Source organism: Macrobrachium rosenbergii, chromosome 55 (genome assembly GCF_040412425.1).
Source record: "Macrobrachium rosenbergii isolate ZJJX-2024 chromosome 55, ASM4041242v1, whole genome shotgun sequence".
In the NCBI taxonomy this organism is placed as follows: Eukaryota; Metazoa; Arthropoda; class Malacostraca; order Decapoda; family Palaemonidae; genus Macrobrachium; species Macrobrachium rosenbergii.
In genome coordinates this window covers 83,663,550-83,689,045 of record NC_089795.1, presented here as the reverse complement: position 1 = coordinate 83,689,045, position 25,496 = coordinate 83,663,550, and the positions used below count along the sequence as shown (strand labels likewise).

Here is a 25,496-nt window from a genome sequence, read left to right as displayed (position 1 = left end):
GATTTGTATTTATGTAACACATTATTGTACATTTGTATTTTTTAATTGTAATATTGCAATTATGTTTCTTGAACTTTGTTGTTTCTTATGTCTATATGATACCTTATTTTAAAAGGTCCCCTATTTTTTAAATTTTTTTCCTTGACATTAATAGGGATATACAGTAGGTTGCAGGTTACATTTTTAGGGTGATGTCCTTGAGTAACATTAGTGATAAAAGAATGCTACAAGGTTTGGATGTCATTATTTCCACACTGATATATATGTGAAGATGATTTTTTTTTATTGAACATGTACTTTTTTATATCTTTGAACTTCTTGATGTTAGGGAGCTTTCAAATGAGTGGACTGGCAAATACTACATTCGGATGATTCACATGTATTTTTAACTGCGTATTTTTATTATGTTTTGCAGGCAAATTATGTTTTGGAATCAGATGAATTGTTGGAGACTGTTAGACCAGAATTCGATGTTGTAATATGCTTCAGTATCACAAAATGGATCCATCTTAACTGGGGAGATGCTGGTCTAAAGAGGTTTTTTCGACGTATTTTCTATAATCTCAATCCAGGTGGCAGACTAATTTTGGAACCCCAGGCTTGGCCTTCATACAACAAAAGAAGAAAACTCACAGTAAGTTATACATCAGTGAACTTCCCAGATACTTTGCAGTTTCAAATAGTCTTGTCTAGTGTGTTCTTAAGAAAAACAAAGTTATGACAATTTTCGTATACTATGTATGGCATTCAGCTGTTTGGACACAGTATTTCATCAGAATTCATCCTCACGAACGGGACTATGACGGCACATCTTTATACTTTAGTAATTAAGGAATAAGAGCTGTGCTTTGGTCAGTCGTGATGCATCAGCCCTTGATCATTCTCCAACTTAAGTAGAAGCCTTTATTTCAAAACATACTATAGAACATAAGACTCTTCCTCTTAAATAATATTTTAACCACTTTCATTATGCCTGATTAGTGTAATAAGTTTTTTAATACAATATAAATGAAAAGGGTCAAAATTTGGCCTTTTTTATGGGTTGTGGTCAGAAAGAAAAATTTTTTTTTTCTGACATGCAGTAGATGTTTACAGTTTTCTTGTTGTTTGAAGATGAACACTAAGGCAGTTGTACCATTAATTTAATTCATGTTCATCAGTTGGTATAGGAGGAATAGGCAATTGGTATATTCTGAATTTTAAAAAATTTTAAGTTGTGAAATTTGAAAGAAATACAGAATAGGTTTTTGGGTAAAATTGAAGTGTATGGTGTTTACAATATTTTGGTGTTAACATTATAACCAGATCCAAATAAATTAATATTTTAATTCCTAAAACAGCTGGTCCCTTTCACAGTGACTAGTAGCCCTTTGAAATTGAAGCAGTAATGTTTATCTACATGTCTTTTGTGTTGAAGACTTAATATTCAATTTTTTAGTCTTTATAAATTGCAAAAAATTGTTTGTGGTTTTAGAAATGACTGTACTAGTCATGAGTTTATGGTGACCTGTCATTTTGTCTGTCTCAATCTGAAAAAATTCTTGGTCATTGAAGTATTGGTAGCAATAAAAAGGAAACAGATTTATGCTATGCTTATGTTATACTGTATAGAGAAGGTCTTCAGTGCTTTCTTGTAGAGTCTGGTCATTGTTTGTGTTAAAATAATTGGAGTCATTGTCTTGGGGTTAGTATCTGACTAATCAAGGGAACCTTATTATTTATTTTGTCACAAACATAGATTGCTCTATAATGAAATATGATTACTTATTTAATGTAAGCAAAGCAAAACTTATGTTGACTGGAAAGGAAGCATGGCAACAAGGATACTCAGGAAAGTGGCCATGTGGTTGTTAGGGGAAAGGTGTGGGGAGGAACTCGTCATTGTGTGCTGAATGGAACAGGTATCATAAGAGGACTAGAAAATATACATAAAGTAAGAGTGTTGATGCCTATAGTGCATTACAAAAACAAAGGGAAGATGAAATTGAGAACCCTGTTGTGATGGGGGGCAATTTTAAGCAGTAGAGCATGTCTTTTACCTTTGGGACACTAGAGTGTTAGAGAGCAGTTAGAAAGAGTGGGTTGAATAACCTAATGGTTTTAGTGATTGTCAGGTTGTAAGACGAAACTTTTCATAAGTCAAGAAAGAAGTAGCTTCAGCATGAATGAAATAGAGTGAGATAGCTAGACCACTGGTAGTTAAAAATGTCCTATCAGTAAAGAGAGCAAAGACTTGAATTGGTCACATAAGGCCTGCCCTACTTCATGCAGCAGAGGCATGGGCACTGGTGTGGAAAATGGACTGAAGAGGTATGACCATAGAATGTTAAGATTCATAAACAGAATACAGTGGGAAGATTATGTTAAGAATGGGGAATTGATGGAGAAATGTGGTACCCCTCATGAAGCTAGAAAAAGAAATGAGATGTTTGGACATGGGATGAGAAGAGATGAGGAACAGTTGGTCAGGAAAAGCAGTGGATATAGAAGTAGCAGCTTGAAGATCAGTAGAAAGGCCTAGGAAATCATGGAAATTAGAATAGATGAAGACCTAGACCAGATGGGAATTCAGGCAGATTGAACACGGGACAGGGACAAGTGGAGAGCTCATTTCACTTTTAACCCAAGAAGGGAAAATCTGTAAAAATGTTAGTGATGCTGGTGATATTCTTTAAAATAGGTGTGTCTTTGTTTTTGTAGAATTTTTTTCTCTTGCAATAATGATCTTAAAAACACTATACAGTAGTATGAAAGTATTTTGTAAAATACTTTTGCAGGAACCACTTTCTCTTCTGAATTGTTGAAATACTATTCTCCAAGAGGGCAGATTAAAACCATAAGTCAAATAAAAATTATGAAAAGTAAAATAATAGGAACAAATACTAAATGAAACTATAGGAGACACAAATGGTGATTTTTTCTCCATGGGAGTCAATTCAGTTGTAATATACGTAAAGCACATAGAAACCGCACTGTTTTATATAACAGATAGAATGCTATGATTTCTTTACCAGCTGATAGAAACTTGGAAGTTGTCAGTATGAAGTAATTATTATTTCGTCGTAAATTAGAGGTGTATAGGAAGCTGGAAATAGCATGTGCGATTTGCTCTGCCTTAGTAACAAACCAGTTATTTCTTGGGCGTACCAAAAAATACATTTCTTAGTTTGTTTGTTCCTAAACAATATGTCAGAGCTTGGGAAGTACATGTACTGTACTAAGTTTATCAAAGTATATTTGTGAATGTGAAAGTTAATGATGTTTGGGTTGGAGATGGGTATTAAAATTAGGAAGTACAGTATCCAGATTGACTTAGATACAAGCCTGATGTTTCAGTTTGAACCCTTGTGTGACATTATTTTGTAATTTACTTATAATTTATTCATTATCAGTTTATATTTTTAAGTGTTTGTGTTAGATTTTTTCAGAGATTAAAACAAAAGCCTCTCAAGTTTTTGTATCAAGAATATATGTCGTTGTTCCCATATCAGTACTATACTATGGGGACCATCAGTTTTTCTTTTGTGGAAGCTAATGTGGATTTTAGATCATTTTTAACATACTTATCATTGTGAATGTGTCACTAATGAAGCCTTTTTAATTAGTTGGAAAGATTAAGTCTGTAAATAACATTATATTTTTTATTTTACCTTCAGATGCGAATATTTGAGAATTACAAGAACATCAGATTGTTTCCTGATAAGTTCAACGATTATCTTCTTCACGAAGTTGGTTTCAGCACCAGTGAAAAGATGATAACACCTCAGCACACATCCCGTGGGTTTCAGAGACCCATCATTGTTTACACAAAGGTAATCATAGTATACTTTATTCATGGAAATATACCAATTATGTTTCAAAATTCTAGGTTTCAGGTTTTCCTTACCAAGTATTACACCACATATTCATGATTAGTTTTTGCTTTGGTTATTCCAAATAGTAAAGAAGCCATAAGAAAGCAAAGCAAAACTAGAAGATAAGGTCAACAGAAATCTAGCTAAGAAGGAGAAGAATAAAGTAATATATGATAATGATTTAATCTTGCAGTTAATAAGTTTTAGACTAGAGCAAAGTCGACAAAAATAATTACATTGACATGAGGACTATGTTTAAGGCTTCCTTGAGATCATCTTTATCTTTCCACACTTGCATGTATTATTTTGAATTAACATAGCTTTCAGTTGTTCTTCATGTTAGTTACTTTGTGATTTAATAAGGTAGGATAGTTTTATTTATTCCCCCCCATCTATAGGACACCCTTGAGTATGTTGATGCACTGAGACCTTCCTTGTTGTTTGTCACAGCCAGGTCATTTGACACTTGTTGTACAAATTCATGAGTTTGCATTATTTATTATTATTGTTATCATCTCACAAGATGTAAATAATTTTTCTAGGCTCTGAAGAGTATGCTCTAAATAAGGTTAATTTTGGAGCAAGGTATAGCTTAGGGACTTGGGCAGTCAGGTAGGAAGAGGCCATAGGTGACATAAAAGTGAGAGAGGTACAGTGCAGCTGAGGCCACTAAGTAGAAATCTGCAATGAGACCTTTGAGACTGTGTGAGTGCACCATGCAAGGTGCTCTATGGGGGCAGTTTGAATGAAACTTACAAAACTGGGCATTTCTTCATCTTACTAAAGACTAGAAATATAGAATAACCTGTAAGCCTTTTCTCTCTTCTGTTTGACTTGTAATTAGCATTTCAGGTTCATAATGGTTTTTTTCCTTTATTTTTGAAAGAGGTGTACTGTAACTTGACGTCTTTCATGTTTTCATCTTTGTAAGCAAACTCTTTGCATAAGCCCTATGAAAGTCTAGACCATCTCTTAACAGCATCTCTTTGGCCCCAGTTGTATTGCTTTCTTGAAAATTTCTTCCTACTTTGCAGACTTCTGTTTTAACTGCTTGCTCTGATTTTCACCTGTAAGAGCAAATTCTCTGGGCGAGGCTTTTTAGACTCTAGGCGTTTGGTCTCGTGACACTGCCATAATTTACAATATTAATTATGACATGCATGAACGTAATTCAATGTTCATGTACTGTATGGTGTAAAATGTGTGCTTTAAAAGTATAATAAAGATACGATACCTGTACACAAATTATGATTAAATTCAGTGTTATTAAAAAATTTTCAAATAATTGTTTTTAGAGTTCTGAGTACTATATTGGTAACAGTAATGTGCGGTATGAATATATCATCAGTTTATGAAACCCAGTAAAGAGATTAGTGTTACTGAAGGATTTGACACAATTCAGTTATAATAAATTTCTTAGTATACACTCATTTCTCATAAATGATTTAATGTGACAAATATTTTTGCAATATAATGATTGTTGGACATTAATTGTTTTTCAGGCTGGCAATATCACAAAGTCAAACTATATGGAGGACAGCTATCCTAGGAATATCAGCACAAAACCTGTCAGTGTGCCTCAGCAGTGTCATTCATCAGAAATGGAATGTGATAGTGTCAGTATTGTTAATAAGCATGATGCACAAGAAGTAAGTCAAAAAGAAACAGACACAGCTGCAAGTACTGCAAATGAGTTTACAAACTTGTCAGAGAAGGTAAACAAAGATAGTGCAGATGGTCCTTCTATGGAGGATGATAAAGTTTCAAAGAAACAAGAAAATAAACAAACCATGGGCCATATATCAAACAGTCTTGTTCATAAAGAACAAAGATTGATCACTAAAAATGAGAGTGATGTTGTCTGTGATAGTACTGATACAAGTAAAACTTTTAGGTGGTGGTAGATAAGCATTTTGACATTTCCTGCAACCATAAGAAAGTAATCAGTGTGTTCCTGAATCACATTTGCCTTCTCAGACTGACATTTCTATCGTTTCTGAATCGTGTACAAAAATAGAGATGCTTAAGCAACACACAAATCCTGCTACTAGATCTGACATTAAGGTAAAGAACAAGGGCTGTCTGAATGATTGTATGCCTGGTAGTAGTGATGAGAAACAGAAAACTTCTGTAAAACCTGAAGATTCACATGGTTCAAATGCAGTAGTATTGAATAAGAATGAAGTGAAAAAAGAAGTCTGTGAAAACTCGAAAGGAGTGGACACTACCAATCACAATGGATCTTCATGTGCAACAAAACCAAGATCTCCAAACATAAATGAAACAAAAGATAGACCATGAAATTTTAACTGAATAGTGTGGTGGCAGTGTTTCATTGATCTGTCAGTGATCGAGGAGGGAGTAATAATTTAACATCAGCGAGTTAATTGTATCCTGCTGGTGAAACTACTCATTCAAGTCATAACAGTAAGGAGCCGTGTACCATTTGGTATTCATCTGAAGAAAGTAAACCTGAGGTTTAACCTGCCAGTTCTCCTTCCCTGATTTTATGGAATGCTTTGTTTCATGAACAAGTTTTGCTTTATTTTATAGATTCTTTATTCTCTGAAGTATTTCAGACCGATGAAGAAATACATAAATGACATTATTATCTGACAATGATCAGTTCCTAACTGTGTTTGTTTATCCTTGTCTTAGCCATCCATTAGCCATTGCAGAGTTGTGTTTTGATACTAAATATGCATGAAAGTTGTTATATCTGTGTTGTATATGTCTTCTAAAGACAAGCAGCAACAGTTATATGGGCCATTTTGATAAATGATGTGTTTTTTTGATGTACACATAATTTGTTTGATGAAATCTCTTACATGACCTCAGTCAAAAGTTCTATTTAACCAATTCTCTGTTCCACTCCTGATTTCAGATTGTGTTAAAAGAATCTTGTATCTTGTTGAATAGCCTATATTGGTAGTGTTTGTTTTTGTTCATGGTGAAGTGATGAACTCAAAATTGAATAAGATTTTTAACATTTCAATTTAAACACATGATATTGATTTGTCATATTACAGGTATCCCTGCAAAGAGAGGTTGGAAGCTCAGGTCAGTTTACTTCTGATTATCATGTGAAATTAGATACTGGAGTAGTAGAATCCATAGAAGGGTTTCATGATGACTTAAACAATATCTGGAATTTGTTCCTTTCTTTACATACTTAAATGTGTATAAGGATATTTAAGTTTAATGACATCAGGTAGAGTCTTAAGTTAGTGTTGAAATAAATCTGAGATTCATTGCAAATAGACTGGCAATGCCACCAACTACCTGTTGAGATACAGGCCAGGTGGGATTTTCCCCATGTCCATATGTACACCAGAGTCTGGCATATTCCATATAAGTTATCTTTCCTGACACAGTAGACATTACTGAATATACCATACGTTTGTCCTTGTCAGAATTCCTAGCCTATGGAGTTGAAAGCTCAAAATGAGTAAGTGACTTGTCAGAACCCAGTCCCCAGCCAGGAAAAGTTTTGTGGGGAGTTTATCAGTAAGGTAATATAGATGACATACCCTATTATAAATAGGATGTTAAGATGAAGTGGCTCCAGGTCTCCAGTAGGGATGTGAGGAATGCCTGATAAAAATGGAAATAAAACAAGCTGAGAAAAAACAAGCATGATGGAAACACTAGTTGAGATGCTGGCGGGAAGAAACACATTTGTTGTGTAGAGGTGGAGTATGACATGATTTTAAATTAAAACAATAGTTATATGGAGTTCTGTAATTTCTCGTGGAATTGGTAAGAAAAGACAAATGGAATAGACATGCTATTAAAAAATGATAAGACGTTGGATGGGATAATGAAGGAATAATTAAAAGCCTTGGGAAATTAAGTAATGTATGTTCTCAATGAACTCGCCAAATAAGAAAGACTAGAAGAAGGGAAGCAAAGTTTTTGGAAAATGTGATCAGATTCTGGGACAAGTGCCAGTCAGAGGGTAATGGTGAGAGGAGACATAAGTAGTTACTGTAATTAACAGCATTGTTTTTGAGGATATGAAGGGAAGATAAAGCATGGGAGAGATTATGAAGTAGGTTTTGCCTGACTACTGAGTTACAATACTTATATTTCGTAGGGGACCCAGTCTGGTAGAGAAACCAAGAGTGAGCAGTACTGGAGTTCTGCCAGTGCCTAGGATTAGAGTGGCTAAACATTTAATTAAAGAAGACCAGAGTGAAGTTTATAACATGAGAAAGTACATGTGGCATAAACAATGCTGCATTTTTATACCAAGCGAAGAATGCATAACAAACTGCTATTAGCTTATTCAATACTGAGATGTAGAATGCTCAATACAAACTGCTACTAGCTTATTCAATAATGAGATGTACAAAGATTGTGAAAGTGGCAGTTAAAAGAATAAGAACACAGCACTGAAATGTGTCTTCAAAAGTACTAAGAAACTTGTCAGCAGATGTAGCAACATAGTCTATGACAACTGCAGAAAGAATCCAGACATTAGTCATCAGAATCATGCAGTGTAACACTGAGAAAGTCAGACATGGTGGTGAAGATGTTCAAGGTAATTGAAGAGAAGAGACCCTTCAAGCTCTGGCAGAATACAGACTAGGAAAAGGAGACTTGTGAAGAGGTAGGCTAAAGGCTGGTGGCAAGAAGGAAGAGGAGTCAAAAGCAATGGAATCAATATCTCAATACAGGAGAGGGGGGAAAAATATACAGAATAGGGAGATGGCTGAAGAAAAATCTGAAAGATTTGAAAAGGTCAAGTATGAAAGATCAAAATGTAGAGGTGAGATTTGAAAGAAGTAATGTAAATGCCTTTTCTCATGATAATCCAAGCTTTTTAAGTAAATCTCATGAGGCCAGATATCCCAAAATACCTCTGCTGTTCAAATGAAAAAACTTGATATTATCTTCCTCCTAAAGTTGAGGTTAAAAATTATCCCCAGCATACTTCATATTCCAGAGCAAGTTTGACAAAAACTAAATGAAGTTTTAAATACGAGCCAAACATTTCGTAAAGGAACAGCAAGGATTCAAGTGCTAGACTGGAACAATAAAATGCTATACTCAATAATCATAACCCAGGGGTTGTGTTGGAAAGAACCCATGGGAGATATCCTGTTAATATGTGATTAGATAATGCAAGTTTTTCACATTTGTGATCATGTTCCTAGAGGTTCTATAATTATTGTTCTTAAGTCTTTGTATCAGTCTGTCATAAACTGAACACATCTCTCTGCACTGAGGCTCATTAATTTATTATTGAAGCAACCTTGGAAAGTGCCTATGATGCTATACCAAAACTACAGGTGAAACTCCGCAGATATGCAATTCCATGAGCAACAAATCATTTAACGTTTTCAATAAGGATATTAGAAAATGCTACTGACAGTATAGAGGTAGTGGCTCTTAAGTAAATTCATAAACATGCCCTTGCCGTATAGTGAAAGTGCTGTATAATATTCAAAACAATTAATCTAAGTTTCAAAGAATTCCCGAGTCTCAGATTAGATTACCTAGGGATTTTCTCTTACAGAATGTAGGTAACCTGTTTTCATCTGGGCCACTGCCCTTTAGGAAGATTCAGTATTATACAGTAGATGCTACAGCATCTCCCAAGAAATGCAATGATCCTTCTTTTGTAAATCATAAATGAGATGTGGGAGACTGATATACTACTCTACCCAAGAGCTGGAAAATTGTCATTATAATTCCAGGTAAGAAACCCAAGAAGGGTGCCTTTGAATCCACTTGCTACAGATGCCTGTGAGTTCATGGAAAAGAGGGTTAATAGATTAAGACCAAGTTAGTTAGGTACTTGGAACCTGAAGGCTATTGTCTCCATCGCAGTTAGTTTTCGAAAGAATCGATTCTTGAACCATTGTTTAGTTTATCCAACCAAATTCAGCAAACTTTACCAGTACAGTGCAACATCAGACCTTTGGGGTTTTCTTTGTGCATGAGAAGGTGATGTGACGTAACTGAACAAATACAGCATACAAGTGAGTATTCATGGTAAAATGATTAGATTAATTGCTTCTTGTTGTCAGATGAAATCATGAAAGTAAGAGTGATCAAGTCTCTTCAGGCATTTTATTTAGGATGGGAGAATTTTACAAAAAAGAATCTTAGTGTCACATGTTTTGTGGCGGCTATCAACAACATTGTAAAGACAGTTACCTTTTGTGAAGTGGTCTCTCATTTTTGATGACTTGGCATTCTACTACACTAGCTATTTCCCAGCATCAGCCTGTAAGAATCTGCAAGTCTGTCAGCGCCATTGGTAAATGGGTTAACGAGCATTGCTTAAAATGTTAAACGTCCAAGACTCCATATGATTAATTGTATGTAGGCTTTACTTCAGCTTGGAAAGTATGATTTTACCTTATAAAAAGGAATGAAAATTTTAGGCAATATAGCAGATTCTAAACTCACACTGATGTCTAACAACTGAAGGTTAAGAAATTTTAGATGTTTTAAAAGTTGTCTAGTCTTAATTGGGAAGCAGCTGAGGTCATTCGATTCACCAGATTCCAGCCTAAGTATAGCTGTCAGATATATTCTGCACGTAAATGGAAGTTGTACATGAAACTGGTCTTAGATTATGGGCGTTTCATTTAAACTGGTCTGTTGAGACCAACAATGTGGATACAATGAATTTCCACTTGATTTGCGAAGAGATGCATTGGTGTCCATCAGGATCAGCCCTGGACGTTAGTTCCTAACCTTAATAGTAGAGAAAGAGGTTGTAGATATGATTGAAAAGAAGGAAGACTTGGATGTATAGGAGAGGATTAAAAATCCACGAAATTAAAACAAAGCTTATGGTGACCAGAAAGTACCCTTGTGGATGTTGTGGGAACTGTGTGGACTTAACCTTGTTTCCCAAGAGATGGCCAGGATTGCAATGTATTCATGAAGTAGGAGTGTTGACGCCCGAAATTTATGAGAAATGCAAACGTGGAAGAGAGGTAGGTGGAGTACTATTGTTGGGGTAAGGGGGATATTAGAGGAAGAAGAACATTCATATTACTGTGGCCACATTAAACTGTGAATCAGGTATCGAATGGGCAGCTAGGAAAAAGTATCAGAGTGGTAAGTGATTACTGGTAAATAAAAATATAGCAGCTGTAAATAGAGCCCGAACTTACGATGTGTATAGAAGGACTGTATTACTTAGTTTTGCAGGGACGCTGAAACTGACAAAGATGGGGAGCTTTTAAAAAGGCGCTGACTATAGAATGCTAAGATGCATGACTAGTTAGAAAATCATGTAGGGGATAAGGGTGGGATCATAACGTGTGGTGTTTAGCAGCAAGAAAATAGACAGATCTCTAAGGATGCGATGGTTTGGACGTGATGAGAACGGACGAGGAGTAGTTGGATCGGAAATGTAGCGGTCGGAGACTTCGTCTATATCCCCTGCTGCATGGCTTCCTGTGCCTTCTAACCATTTGGTACGTATCCTGCCACTTTCACATCTACCGTTCCAGTTCTCCAAGGATCACAGTTTCTATATTTTAACCCATAAATGCTACATCTCTTTACCTTTATTCAAACTGCCAGTACGGTCCTCCACACTAACCAAGTGTTTCAGTGTTTTAACCTCTTCATAATTTCTGTTTTCTTTATAGATGCCAATGTTAAAATCCCCAAGCAAAGAGAAGTTGCTTGTTTAGCTCATATGAAGTTTTGCTCTGCTCACTTAAGGAAATTTCAGACCTTCCCCGACAATCTAGCTCAATGCTCCTCCAACCATTGTATAACCTAGTCATCCTCCATCCATTCTCCAGTAGCTGATATTGTAGATAACCTGTCGAGCATCAGAAATCGGTGCCTTTTTTTCACGTTGCAATTCAGAGCATCTCTTGACGCCATCGTTTGTTCAAACTTGACTCTAAGACATAGAGTAATAAGAAATGATAAAACGTTGTATAATGCTATTTGGACTTAAATTCCAGCCATTATTATTTTCTTTCATAAGCCTGATAATTTCTGTTTAGTCGTTTGAATCAAGATATTGAAAAAGTAAATTAGCCAAACCCAAGGATGACCTTCCTTCTACATGAGCTTATTTTAATTGATAGCGGTAATGTAAATGAGGATAAAAGACTAAAAGAATGAGAAATCCATTTTTTAGCCTGATATAGTCCTTGAAAATTGATGATTATTCGTTAGAATAATATAAATCGAGTTTGTCTTAAATGGAAAGAAGTGTTTATGTACGAACTACACTATGCAAGCAACGCCGTAAAAAATCAGGATATTTAATGGCCAGAAGTAACGGCAGGTGGTACCATTTCTCTTCCAAGGACACTGAAGGGACGCATGTTGAAAGAAGTTCCCGCTTCGCTTGAATAATTTAGAAGGCAAACAGTTTTTGACTGACAGGTTACAATTAGAGTTTGATTGATGATATCTTCTTGCTTAAAACGTATATTTCCATTGCGCTCTGGCGCATTACCAGTTACTTTTGGTTGGCAGATACTGTATAACATTTTTTTTTTTCAGTGAAGGGGCCAGTAACGGGAATGACTTCCCTAATCAGACTGGGGCACTGCAAGACTTCTGAAAAGACTTCAGTGAAGGTATTTAGCTGAAAATTTGCTTAACGTTGAAAGTAACAATTGTTCTTGTTTTTCTTTTATTAGATTTGTTTTTGGCGTTGGAATTATGCATATACTAATTTTGTTTACTTGGAGATGTGGCAGTTAGGTAGTTTTAGATGAAGATAGCCTTGCTGAGCTAAATTTAGTAAAAAAAAAGTGGGTATACCTATTAATTTATTATGAATTGGGAATAACTGTTAAATGTAAGTTATTAATTTACGCTTTGTTATTTTAATTGTAGAAATGACCATTTGATAAAATATGTTTTTACTTCTGTGGTACAAATGTGCATATCCCCTTGATCTAATGGGTATTTTAATTATATATATATATATATATATATATATATATATATATATATATATATATATATATATATAATTGGAAACAGTACTTCGTTAAAATCAGTGCTGTAGTCGACTCACGTTGCTAACCATAATGTTCTCGTAGCCTGACGCATTCATGAAAAAAAAATAGCAGTAATTCACTGACGTGTTCGTGATAACTTAATGCTTGCATGACCTTCGGTTTCTATTTTAAGGTCATGCGTTATATTGGCTTTTGTGGCGTGCCGGTACGAGCTTGGTCGTAAGTGCTCTCTCTCTCTCTCTCTCTCTCTCTCTCTCTCTCTCTCTCTCTCATATCTCTGGAAAATAAAGTACGTGAAATAAATCCCTGGATATATTGATTTTTTTTTGCAATGCCAATTTGATGACTGATTCACGATCAAGCATTTTATGAAATTACTTCAATCCAGCTGTTAATGTTTTCATAATTGCTCAGCCTCTTATCTTTAAATACGCATAGAATATCAGGTTGGACGAGAGTGAGAGAGAGTACCGAGTAAAAAAAAAAAAAAAAAAAGAGTAAGTGGCTGCATTTGCTTTATTTTGTAAATCGTGTGGACTGGTAAACTACATTTCAGGTAAATTAAAAACTCAATTACGTTTCTGTTCTTTGCTTCGGGCGCTGCATCATTCCTACATTAGTGTTTCCTTGTCGTAGTCGTATTTCGCAAATTACCCTCTACCTTGTTTCATATGTTGCAATTTAAAACAAATAGGCCTAACCCTAATTTTTTATACAAAATTACCATGTGTCATTTACAAAATTGGTTTATGACGGTTCGCGTTTTATTGTTGAAACTGTCAGCGTTTCTTTCGGAACCTTTCATGAATTGTATACCACCTTAAAATGTATATTTTTAGGTCGTTAGAATTTAGCCAGTGACAAACATTGAACGAGTCGTTGGGAACACGACAGTGGGGGGTAGATTGAGAGATAGAAGCCCTCTTTTACGGAAAAATGAACAGAAAACGGGATCTTGTTACGATATGCGGTATATATATACTTTATACGTAAAATGTTATCAGATAAATTAGAATGAATAATTACGTAACTGTTCTAGTACTAAGCGGAGATACCGTTATCACGCGTAGATTTGGTCCCCTTGAAAGACTACTTATTAATGGACTAAATTGCGATGAGACATATTAGATAATTAATTATTAGAACGTTGCCTCCTAGGTACTGACAGGTTTATAGGATAAAGAAACTCATATTTTTCAATGTTTGATAAGAGAGTTTATGTTTTATATATATATATATATATATATATATATATATATATATATATATATATATATATATATATACATATAGTGTGTGTGTGTTTTGTTAGTGTAGTCTAACAGCGTTCAATGACGTTATATATATACATATACATATATATATATATATATATATATATATATATATATATATACATATATATATATTTATTATAGTAGTATATACATATATATAGTGTGTGTTTTGTTAAGTGTAGTCTAACAAACACGATTTCAAAAACATTTATACAGATTTTAAAAAATATTAGGTTTACATTAGTAAAAATTTTAAAATACAGATAATGTTATATAGGAATATATATGGTTTTATATATATATATATATTATAAACTATGCATATATATATATATGTGTGTGTGTGTGTGTGTGTGTGTGTGTGTGTGTGTGAAGTATTGCAGATACAAAGCCCATTGTGGTTTTATTCCCGCGTGCGATAAAAGATAAATAATGAAGCTTACGACCGCCACGTGCATAATCATAATTTCTCATTCAACATCAAAATACATTAACCCACTAATCAGTAATGGGTTTGGTATCGTTGGCTAAAACGACTTGTGTAAGCCGAATAGTCTGTGATCGGCAATCTTTAATGTAGTCCTAGTCACGGTCTATAGGTTTAACTAGACCACGTCTGGACCGTGGCCTAGACCGTGGTCCTAGTTAACTCCGATGAATAATCAAGAGGAACTTGTCTATTCTACCGGTTAGGCTTATTTGTCTTTCCTCAAGGTTGCTTTAAAATGTCATCGATGGATTCCGATGAAATATTGAGAAGGGGTTACCTACAAACCTTCTTATCTCGGAGTGGTTAGGTAGTTAGTTTCTAATGCTTTTATGCCCTTTATTTTACTTGCACTTACTGCAAACTCTTTGTTCCGATGGCGAACATCTGAATAAATTTGGCTGAACAAATTATAACATATATTATACCGATATATATATAATATATATATAATGTATATATATATGTATGTGTGTGTGTGTGGTGTGTGTGGGCAATATATTATATGTTTATACACACACACACACAGATATATGTATACACACATATATATATGTATATATTACATGTATATATATATATATATATATATATATATATATATATAATTTCCATTAAAAATTGCTTTAGTGGCATCAGTGAGTTTCCTGCAGGAATCTTCATAAAGTCAGGTTTTTTTTTTTCGTTGTCTTTGACAATTTCTTGTGACAAATACGCAGACTTTCTTCTTCCATATATTGCTTTTGTCACTACAGCTGTTTCACCACTCTGTGGTATTTTCAAGTGACTACTGAATTACGCTGGATTTACAATAATTTTGTCTTTGCATGCGGATGGAAAAGTAGATCTAAGCGGGGATTGGTCCAGGGATTAAAAGGATGAGCCATCTTTTGGGTGGAAAGCTTTTGGTATAACTTACGGAAATCATAGAAATCAAGGGGCTATTCATCAACATTATACAGACGCCCACGATAGGAAGCCATCCCTATACAAGAATTAATCGAAGGCGCCCAGGTCGTACATGTACAGAGAGGACAACTATGGTCGCCTTGTAATAGCAGAAGTGGTTAGTATCGCCATCCAAAAACCTACTCTTAATATCCAGCTAGAGTCGAGTCACGAACTCCCTTCCAGCAGAAAGAGGAATACGCGATCTTACGCAGACCAGACAGCGCGCCCGTGCGCACTAGACACCCTGCGCCCGTCAAGAAATACAAGAGCAGCCAGGGAAGCTATACTGTAGAGTGTAGACCCTGCAGGGAAGTACAATTAGTAACCATCTCGCATGTTCCCGAGGCTTCGCCCGACACGAAACACGAACGGCAAGTAGTGGACGATATCTACAAAAGGCGCTATGTATAATTACACAGAGTTTTTGTGAATATGATGTATACACTCATACCATTTATTATACATAATTAGATATTTGTATTTCATACACAAGCGTGCATTCTCTTAATATTATAAATATAACCTTTGTAATACATTATCATTTTTTGTGAACTCTCAAACACGCAGTTGCAAATTTTATCCACAGCTGTTTAGGTAGATTCTAAACTGCTTGTTTTGAAATTAGAATATTCATTCACAATCACAATCTGTATAGGTTATACTTAAAGCTTTCGACGCAGAAGTGGTTCATCTTTTTTATCCCTGGACCAGTCACCTCTTAGGTCTACATTTCCCTCCGCATGGAGTCAAAATTATTGTAAATCCAGATTGTACGTTTACGGGCTGCTCCATGAGCAAGAGCCCGTGCTGGCATAAAGCCAGCTCAGTCAAAAACAAAAGATTATAAGCCAGCAGTCACTTGAAAATGTCTCAGAGTGGTGAAACAGCTGTTGTGACAAAAACGTATGAATGGAAGAAGGAAGTCTAAGCCTTTGTCACCAGACATTGACGGACGAGAATCGGGAGAAAACACAGTTAAGGAGATTCCTGCCAGAAACTAACTGATACCACTAAAGCAACTGCTTTGAACGAAAATTGTAAATATATAAGAGAGAAACTATGCCCTAAAAGTAACTAGGCCAAGAATGGATTTAAACTGACACAAGAATATAAGGTACATAACATACACGTTCTACTATCTTTTGCATGATGTGAGACAGAGATTACCGAGTCAGAGTTGTGCTCCCTCTCAGATAATAGGCCTATCTCTCGTGCCCAACTTCTGCAGGGCACCGAATGCCTCTCAAATTCTGTTTTGCGCTTCATCCCCTCACTCATTCGAACATCACAAATTCTTGCCCATGTTCTTTGCTGACACCCATCACACCACAGCCATGATGTGCATTTATTTTCATAAATTAACTCGCGCAGCTCTTGTGAGGGGACGCGGGAACTGCATGAGACAGTGACGACAAGCTAAAGAAATATGATTTGGTCATATAAAACTCGGAGGATGCGATATGCATTCCCGTCAATATATGAAAATTTCTTTTATTATTATTATTCAGAAGATGAGCCCAGTTATTAGAAAAACAGATAAATTAATAAATAAATACAAATGTAAGTAAAATATTAAAATACAAATCGAAGTGTAATAGGGTAGTGTGCATTACTTCTTGGTTGAACTAGAAGTTCCAAATTGGAACTTCCAATTGCACGACATCCTCTGGGAGGCTGTTCCAGAGTCCAACGGTGTGAGGAATAGAAGACCTCTGGAACTGAGAACACCTGCAATACACACACTATATATATATATATATATATATATATATATATATATATATATATATATATATATATATATATATATATATATATGTTACCACATACCTCCGGAATCAGATGCTAAGTGAATATTAACTCATTTTTGCCCAGGTAGGACTCAAAAAGCCAGTCATATGACCAACATATAAAGATTTTTGGGTAACAATAAATTAAACAGAACTTATAGATATATTTTATTGACGTACAAATGGAAACTAGTGAAAATGATAAAAATGTCGAAATATTCACCTATGGAGTCAATACACCCACTTTCTTTCCGTCATGGTCTGCTGGTGGAAAACTGGGAACGAATCGTGTAAACAAGACTAATGTACTTCCTGATATCTGTCGTCATAAGCCCACCCGTCACGAAAATGTGTCTTTATTAACGGTCAAGGAACATTTTATATAATTTTAATTAACCATGATAGTTTGAGGTAATCAATATCTAGGTGGGGTTTCTCATTAATTCTCAGAGTTGTCTCAGTACGTGTATAGCGGTATTACAACTAGACCAAGCAGTTTACCGTAAGATGGCAAATTAAACAGCGTTCCACCTCTTTCCTCATCCTGGCTTGAAATCTGTATGGTTGCAGGAAAGTTTACTTTTAAGCTCCCCCTTATTATATCTTTGTTTATTTCTTTCTTAAGAAATATTGGCTTCCTAGCAGCCAGTCAGCGTCTTAACGAGGTAAGAACCAGTCGTTTCCTATATGCATTGGCTTACTTAATTCTTGACGATTGGCATGATTCCAGAACTTTCCAATTGTGTTTTGTGGTATCTCAGATATATCCCAGACATATCACGTTTGGCGGTCCTGGGGGTTAGTGTTCTGAGACCTCTGCTGATTTAATCAGGCCTAACGACATAATCGTCGGCCTTGAGAATTAGATGATACTGTACAATATGGACGTGATGCTGTGGATGCGAATTTTGTTGTAGATATATGTTCTCTCTTAATAAGAAATACGTAGCTGCCTATCTTGACACAAATGCAGAGTGGATTAATAGGTCGTACAGCCAGTGAAGGATGTTGCCCAGCTCTAGAAACATCCAGTCTCACTTTATTCATTCTCTGAGCCATTCACTGCGTGCTGGCATCACTGTGACGCAGAGGTACCCCTCAAGGTGATGAATGTTACGTATACGGAGTTCATAATATGTCTAGTTTATTTTATTGCGAAGAATCGATTGCGTGCTAGTCATTTTCAACCCTTAGAAAAGGTAAGTACGACATACTAGGACAAACAATGTAACCAATCTAAAGCAACACACGAAAGCATTAAATAACAAGCTATGACATATAATTAGCACAAATAATAGAAAAACCAGCAGTACAGGCGTTAAGAAAGCTAACAACAAACGAACAGATAAAACAAATGAACAAAGTAAAAGTGAGCAAAGACTGTCTTGAAAGGAAATTAAGCACGGTCTAAGTTTCCGGCGTTTGATAAAAATAGACTGCTATTCTCAGCTCCTGGAACGAATGTGCTTTGCTTAGGTTTTTGTTTTTACTCTTAATAGCAGTTTAAACGGTTATCGGAGTCTTACCGGTTGTTGCCGAGCCCGAAAACTGGTAATCTTGTATTCATTTAGCTTATCCGAAATGTGAAAATTTTATTTGATCTTTTGTAGTCCGAACTGAATTTTGAATGAGTTAACGGCTGAGAAACAAATAAACTTGCAGGTGCGTTTTGTGCTAAAGATAGAATCAATTTGAAGATAGTTACAAAAGGAGAGTCCTATGCTAAATGAGAACTGAAGAGAACTGAAAAGAAATAGGTAGAAAGCAAAGCACCTTGCGGGGGTGTATGGGAACTAAGAGAGGCTGCAGAGAAATATCAGTAACACCTACAGTGTGCCACACTAGGCCCACTGCATGGCGTAACCCAATTACGAAGGGCCTCTTACGTGAAAGGGCCCAAAGGCTGAAAATGTAAAAAGTAGGAGATTTTTATGATCCTTGAAAAAGGACTTGACAAAAGGTAAAAGAGAACAAGAGATAAAAGAATTAGTTTATGTTCCTCCAAGTCAATTGTGAAATCAATCATTTCATGAAATGACGAATTTCAGGCAGATTGAAATGTTGGGACATTTGATCTCAGAGCTAGTACTCGAAACAGTGAGTCACCTACACTGTTTATGCTGGTTTTATATAGTCCTAGAAGTCAAATGTATTCGCCGTGTTTAGTACTAGCTCCTGGGGGATCACATGTCCCTGGTGCATTTCGCTATCAGCTGAAATTTCAGTCATTTTGAAATGACTGATTACAACATGTTGACTGTAAATATTATATATATAAATGAAATATAAATATATTATTATTATTATTATATATATATATATATATATATATATATATATATATATATATATATATATATATATATATATATACATAATTAAGAAAAAGAACAGAGCAACAACATTCTTTCCTAAGGAATGACACCCCGAATAAAAAAATGCCTATCAGAATAAGCATGCCGAGGGATAATCTTATTTGCTTATGCGTGTCCTTGCCCACTATCAAAGAGAGATCCGATAACTTTATCACCTCGTTCCCTTCACTGTTTAATCTGGTTTTTTCGTCACCAAGATTACCGGCACAGTTGACATTGCAACCCCCTTACATAAATATGGGGGCTTTTCTAAGTCACGCCGACTCCCTCTTGACGCTTGCGAATTATACTTTCTTTTCAACTACCTATCATCATCCATTCTCTCTGTATGACCAAACCATCTTTAAAAACTCTGATCTTTCAATCCATGTAACCATCGACGATAACCTTTTTCCTCTTCTGTCTATCTCTCACCCTGTCTTACACTCCATGGGGGGAGAGTGCTGTCAAGTGTACCTCACACGGTGCAGTGTACGCATCAATTGGGGTTCTTTGCAGCGTCCGTTCGGCCCCTAGCTGCTACCCCTTTCATTCATTTTACTGCACCTCCGTTCATGCTCTCGTTCTTCCATCTTACTCTCCCCTCCCTCTCCTAACAATTGTTTCAACATTATTTTCAGCGCTGAACGACCTCATAGATCCGAGCGTTTGGCCTGTGGCCTAAATTTTATATTCCAGCACCAGTCCTTTCTTACGCTACATGTAATGCACAAGCAGTTCATCTTAGCTGCATCAGTCATTCTTTTCATTTAAATTCAGCATCCAGACTCCATTTCCACAAAGCTCAATAAACCTTAAATATATTCTCACCTTGGATTCCGTAGACGCTCCAAGTTTCTTCTCTATCTTGCATTCTGCTTCCGTCCACGCTTCAGCTATTCCATGACTCACATCTTCTTGCACTATACTGTCATCTCTTTTCGAGTGGTTTTGTGGCCTGATCTATAAAAAGAGAGAACAGCATAAAAATGTATAAGATATACACAGAACAAGGCCATTTTCGTTCACGTTAGTGAAAATAAACATACTCTTAGCTGGATAGCGGCTACAGTGGTAGTTTATTTCTACAGAATACAAAAATTAGATGTTATAGTTTCCATTCATATAACAGAAAGAATATTTTATTATAAGAATATGAACATAAGTCAAGGAATGCATAAAATCGATCCATATATTGCAAAAGAAATATAGTTTTCAAGTAGGTAGTTTAACTGGGTCGACATGAGAGTTGTGATGCCGCCCGCAGAGATAAAAATTTGTTTAAAAAAAAAAAAAGCCACTGACCACGAACGCTAATTAGTTTACTGCTCCCCAACGCCCCCACCCCCTCTTTTTTTTTTTTTTATTAGTGTGACTATTTTTTCCATACGTCTGTATGTTCGTTTGCACTGTCACTCTAGTATATATCTTGTAAATTTCTACCTTCTTGTAGAACCTACCGACAGGGGGTAAATTTAATGGTGTTAGTTTAGGAAAATTATTTAAACATATATATATATATATATATATATATATATATATATATATATATATATATGTATATATATATATATATATATATATATATATATATATATATATATGTGTGTGTGTGTGTGTGTGTGTATTATATTTGTATATGTGTGTGTACATATTTTGTATGTATGTGATTGTGTACCACTATTTCACAGGATAATTCTTTGGAAAAAGTACAGGATTTCCTGAAACTCCATAATACATTATTACATTTATCATTTCATTGCATACGTCGTGTATTGTTTCTCATGGTATATTACTATATTCATTATATATTAATTTAAAATTTTTATTACCACTTCTTCAGGCTCTTGCATTATGTCCATTGAACACATGAGTCCTATTTGCGCAACTCCGCCTTCCGAGGAAAATTCCTGGCTACGCCCTTGGTAAACGTCACCGCCGCGGTAGAAGTCTTACCATGTCTGTGAAACCATTCCTGACTTCGTTCTTTTTTTTTTTTTTGCTGTAGTTATATATTTTATTTAAAGGGATTTGCCGAATGAGGGATTAAGTACTCTGGTTACAGACGCAGAAAGTTGCGGAAGATTCTCTCTATCTCTCTCTCTCTGCCTCTCTCCTTCTATCTCTCTCTCTCTCTCTCTGCCTCTCTCCTTCTTCTTCTTCTTCTTCTTCTTCTTCTTCTTCTTCTTCTTCTTCTTCTTCTTCTTCTTCTAATATGTGAATACGAATGAATATATCGAAAGTCATATGAAAAATGTTGGACATTATATCAGCACCATAGCTTTAAAATTGGTCAGTACATCACGTTTTTAGTATAATTTACTCACGATGACAATATAAAATACAGCAGCCAAGAATAATAGCAATAAATACTCATACTAATGAATGAGTAAAAGTATGTGCACTTGAAACGTTCGTACTCTTCGATCAGCGGAAACTGCCGGCTTCTGCAGAGATCTACAGACAACCAACTTCAAAGTCTAGTGATATTAGCGATCGATATTCACACGGATGATATTACAAAATATAAAATCAATAAGAGTAAAAGCCGATAGGACACTATCATCACATTAATTCAATTTTACTTTTTAGTACTCTATAAATCAGTTATGCAACACCTGTGGTCACATTGACTAAACCTAGATAACGCCGTTACGTCATACCCGTTATCAATGCGGTACACACTAAGAGATTAAGTTGTTTATCTTTTGTATTCAGGGGGGTATTTCTTTCCTTCTGGGTCTGATCTGCAGGTGAATTGCATGGACGGATGGAAGAAGCGAGAATGTAACAATTCAATTCGGTCACATTTTATTCATAAGCAGTTTCAAGTGGTTATAGATGCTCGATAGTCTGTTACGTATGCATAAGCCGTATTTACGAGTGATGAAAGTAAAGAGAGAGAGAGCTCCCTCTCTAACTTGTGTGTGATCGAGCGTGCGCTTGTTGTATATGTATATTTTTGTATATATTATAAAATATATGTATATATAGATATATATATGTATATATATTATATACTGTATATATATTTTTTTTCTACCTGACCAACCGGCACTGCCCGGAAAAACTCTGAATGACAGCTGATAAATCTCTCTCTCTCTCTCTCTCCTCCCTAAGACCCCCTCTACGCTCACACTCTCTCTCATTCTCTCCCTTTTCCGTTAAGATAGTTGCTTCACTTACGTTGCCCAGCATTCTTGACATCTTATATTTCACCCCTTCTCATCCCCCATTCCTGTCAGGGCTGAACTTGGACTTAAAGGGCATCGGGAGTGTCACCATTCATCTCAGCGACCTCAAAAGCTATGGTGCCAGTGATGTCTTGTCTCCCCCCCAACAGTATTCTTTTCCAGATAGTAAGTCATGAGTATACCGAAATGAGGTATGATAAATTCATAGAGTTTATTTAGTTACTAAGTCTACAGGGAGAATCAGCCCCGTTTCAAGGAAGCCCTTCCCACCCTACCCCCTTTGGTGCTAGTGATATCTCGATATCTTACCCCCACAGTACTCTTTTCTAAATAGTAAGTCACATGTATACCAAGTTTGGTTGAAATTGCTCAATGTATTCCAGTTATGCTGGAACATACACATACATACATACATCTATGTATATATGTATGTATGTATGTATGTATGTATATATATATATATATATATATATATATATATATAAAATACCATAAACATATCATATCTCATTATTTTGGGCAATATACCATATTTATATGATAAATTATATACTACACTCAAACATTTATTTTTCTCCTAAGCAGAATAACAATAATAAAAAGATGCGTAATCCCTCTAACGCTGGCCACTTCACAGCTAACAATTAAAAGGCATTAACTAGCTTTGCCATATGGCTTTCAAGAGTGCCAAGATGCGGGCCACCGACGCTCTCACTGAGTGCCAACAAAAAACGCCAAACACGATCTCGCTTTAATCTGTCCTCCGATTACCCCAGCTGTAAGGCGGAATGTTTATTCTGCCCGGGATATGAAACAGTACCCGCCGTTACCTAGATGTCCCTTTTAATTCGCCACTTTGTCTGTCTGTACGTCTGTCACAGCAGTCTGGGAAGAAAAAGTGAAGTGAATTATTAAGGCATTAGTCAGCCGCCGTAGCTGCCAGATTCCAATTTAATCACTAAAGGAAATTTACTATAATTTATGACTTATTGTAGCTATGAGGATTAGATAGATTAACCCGGGTATTTACTGTTGTATTTTTGTCCAAAGGAAAAGGAATTGCCACCAATAAATCTGCTGGCACTACTTAAGGTTCTTTGCAGCGTTCCTTCGTCCTTAGCTGCAACCCTTTTCGCTCCTTTTACTGTACCTTCTTTCATATTCTCTCTCTTCCATCTTACTTTCCACCCTTTCCTAACAATTGATTCATAGTGCAGCTGCGAGGTTTTCTTCCGTTACGCCTTTCAAACCTTTTACTGTCAATTTCTGTTTCAGCGCTGAATGGCTTCATAAGCTCCCAGTGCTTGGCCTTTGGCCTAAATCCTATATTCAATTCAGTTCAATTAACCAATAAATCTGCGACAAAGAAACCGGTTCCGTTTGTTTATGTGGTGTGTGTTTTACTCTAATAACGCGCTTTTTAACAATATACATATTTTACTCAGTAAAATGTTGCTTACTAACTTAATACCTAAATTTTCGTCTGTTCATTAAACAACAACAATAACAGCAACCGTAATTTGATTACCTTAATTTCGCCTTGGAAAATTTCTATTAAAGATAATCAGCATCAGTTTAACGAAGATTATAGTTTTGTGACTGCAAAGAAAATCAGATTTGTCACCTTAAAGCAGTCATCGTAAAAAACCCATTAGTCGAGGACTGACTAGGACAAAAGACCGAGGGTAATTTCAGTTCTACTTATTCCTGCATTTTAGCCAAGGAGAAGAAGAGGGAACGATCTCATTTCTGGCGTTTCATTAAACGACGAGACATTAACGGAGTGATTACGCCAAAGAAATGCCGGCAGCCGTGTTTACTGGGCACCATTCACGCGACGGACAAAATTTAAAACGGCCCTCACTCTGTTTTACGCTACAGACACTTCAACGATGTTAGGCATGTCGTGAATGTCGAGCACTGGGGAAAAAAGAGCGAAAGAACGCGTGTGGGTATCGTTGATCCCGTGTTTGTTTGGTTATATCCCGTTTTTTCCTCTCCTGTCTTCTTCTCTTGTTACTGTAACTACAAGCTTGCTTAGCGGGTCGACTGACAAACTTGAAGACGTTTATCCATATCGATTATTCCGCTGAGGTATAGGCTTATGTCCCTGAAAATTTTACCATTCCTGAAGTTATCGTACGTCGTGTATGAGCTCTGGCACTCGGCTACTTACATAACCTTGGCCGTTTATGTTTTGTAGAGGCTCTGTGATAATATTAAATCGTCGTGGTCCTTTGCAGTGACTTTTTTTTTAATATTCATCTACCGTTTATTTATTTACATGTATAGATATTTAATTATTTATCCTCGTTATTAAATCTCTTGGCTATTTTCTTTTCTGTTTACCTCATGTGGGATTATAGTTTGCGGAAGTTTGCTTAGCAGATTAATGGGCCATCCGATTGGTCCCATGTGAATGTGTGCACAACAACAACAACAACAATAATAATAATAATAATAATAATAATAATAATAATAATAATTTCATATTGATTCCATACTGTAGTGTCCTTATCAGTCTGTACCTGAATTAGAAACAAAACAAGTAACACTTGTTGCGCACGGGCTACTGAAAAGCAATAAGAAACAAATAAACAAAGGAAGGGGAGCTGAAGTCCTCAAG

At 35.8% G+C, this 25,496-nt stretch overlaps 1 protein-coding gene across 1 annotated transcript in view; it reads left to right on the top strand.

The window, feature by feature from the left end:
* LOC136835537 (7SK snRNA methylphosphate capping enzyme-like) overlaps nt 1–6,487 on the top strand; it is a 34,674-nt gene extending 28,187 nt beyond the window's left edge. Inside the window, 3 exon segments of the mRNA XM_067099181.1 lie at nt 416–634; nt 3,657–3,812; nt 5,357–6,487. Of these exon segments, the coding sequence (XP_066955282.1) occupies nt 416–634; nt 3,657–3,812; nt 5,357–5,758 (777 nt within the window). The 3' untranslated portion in view covers nt 5,759–6,487.
* Nucleotides 6,488–25,496: the final 19,009 nt, after the last annotated feature.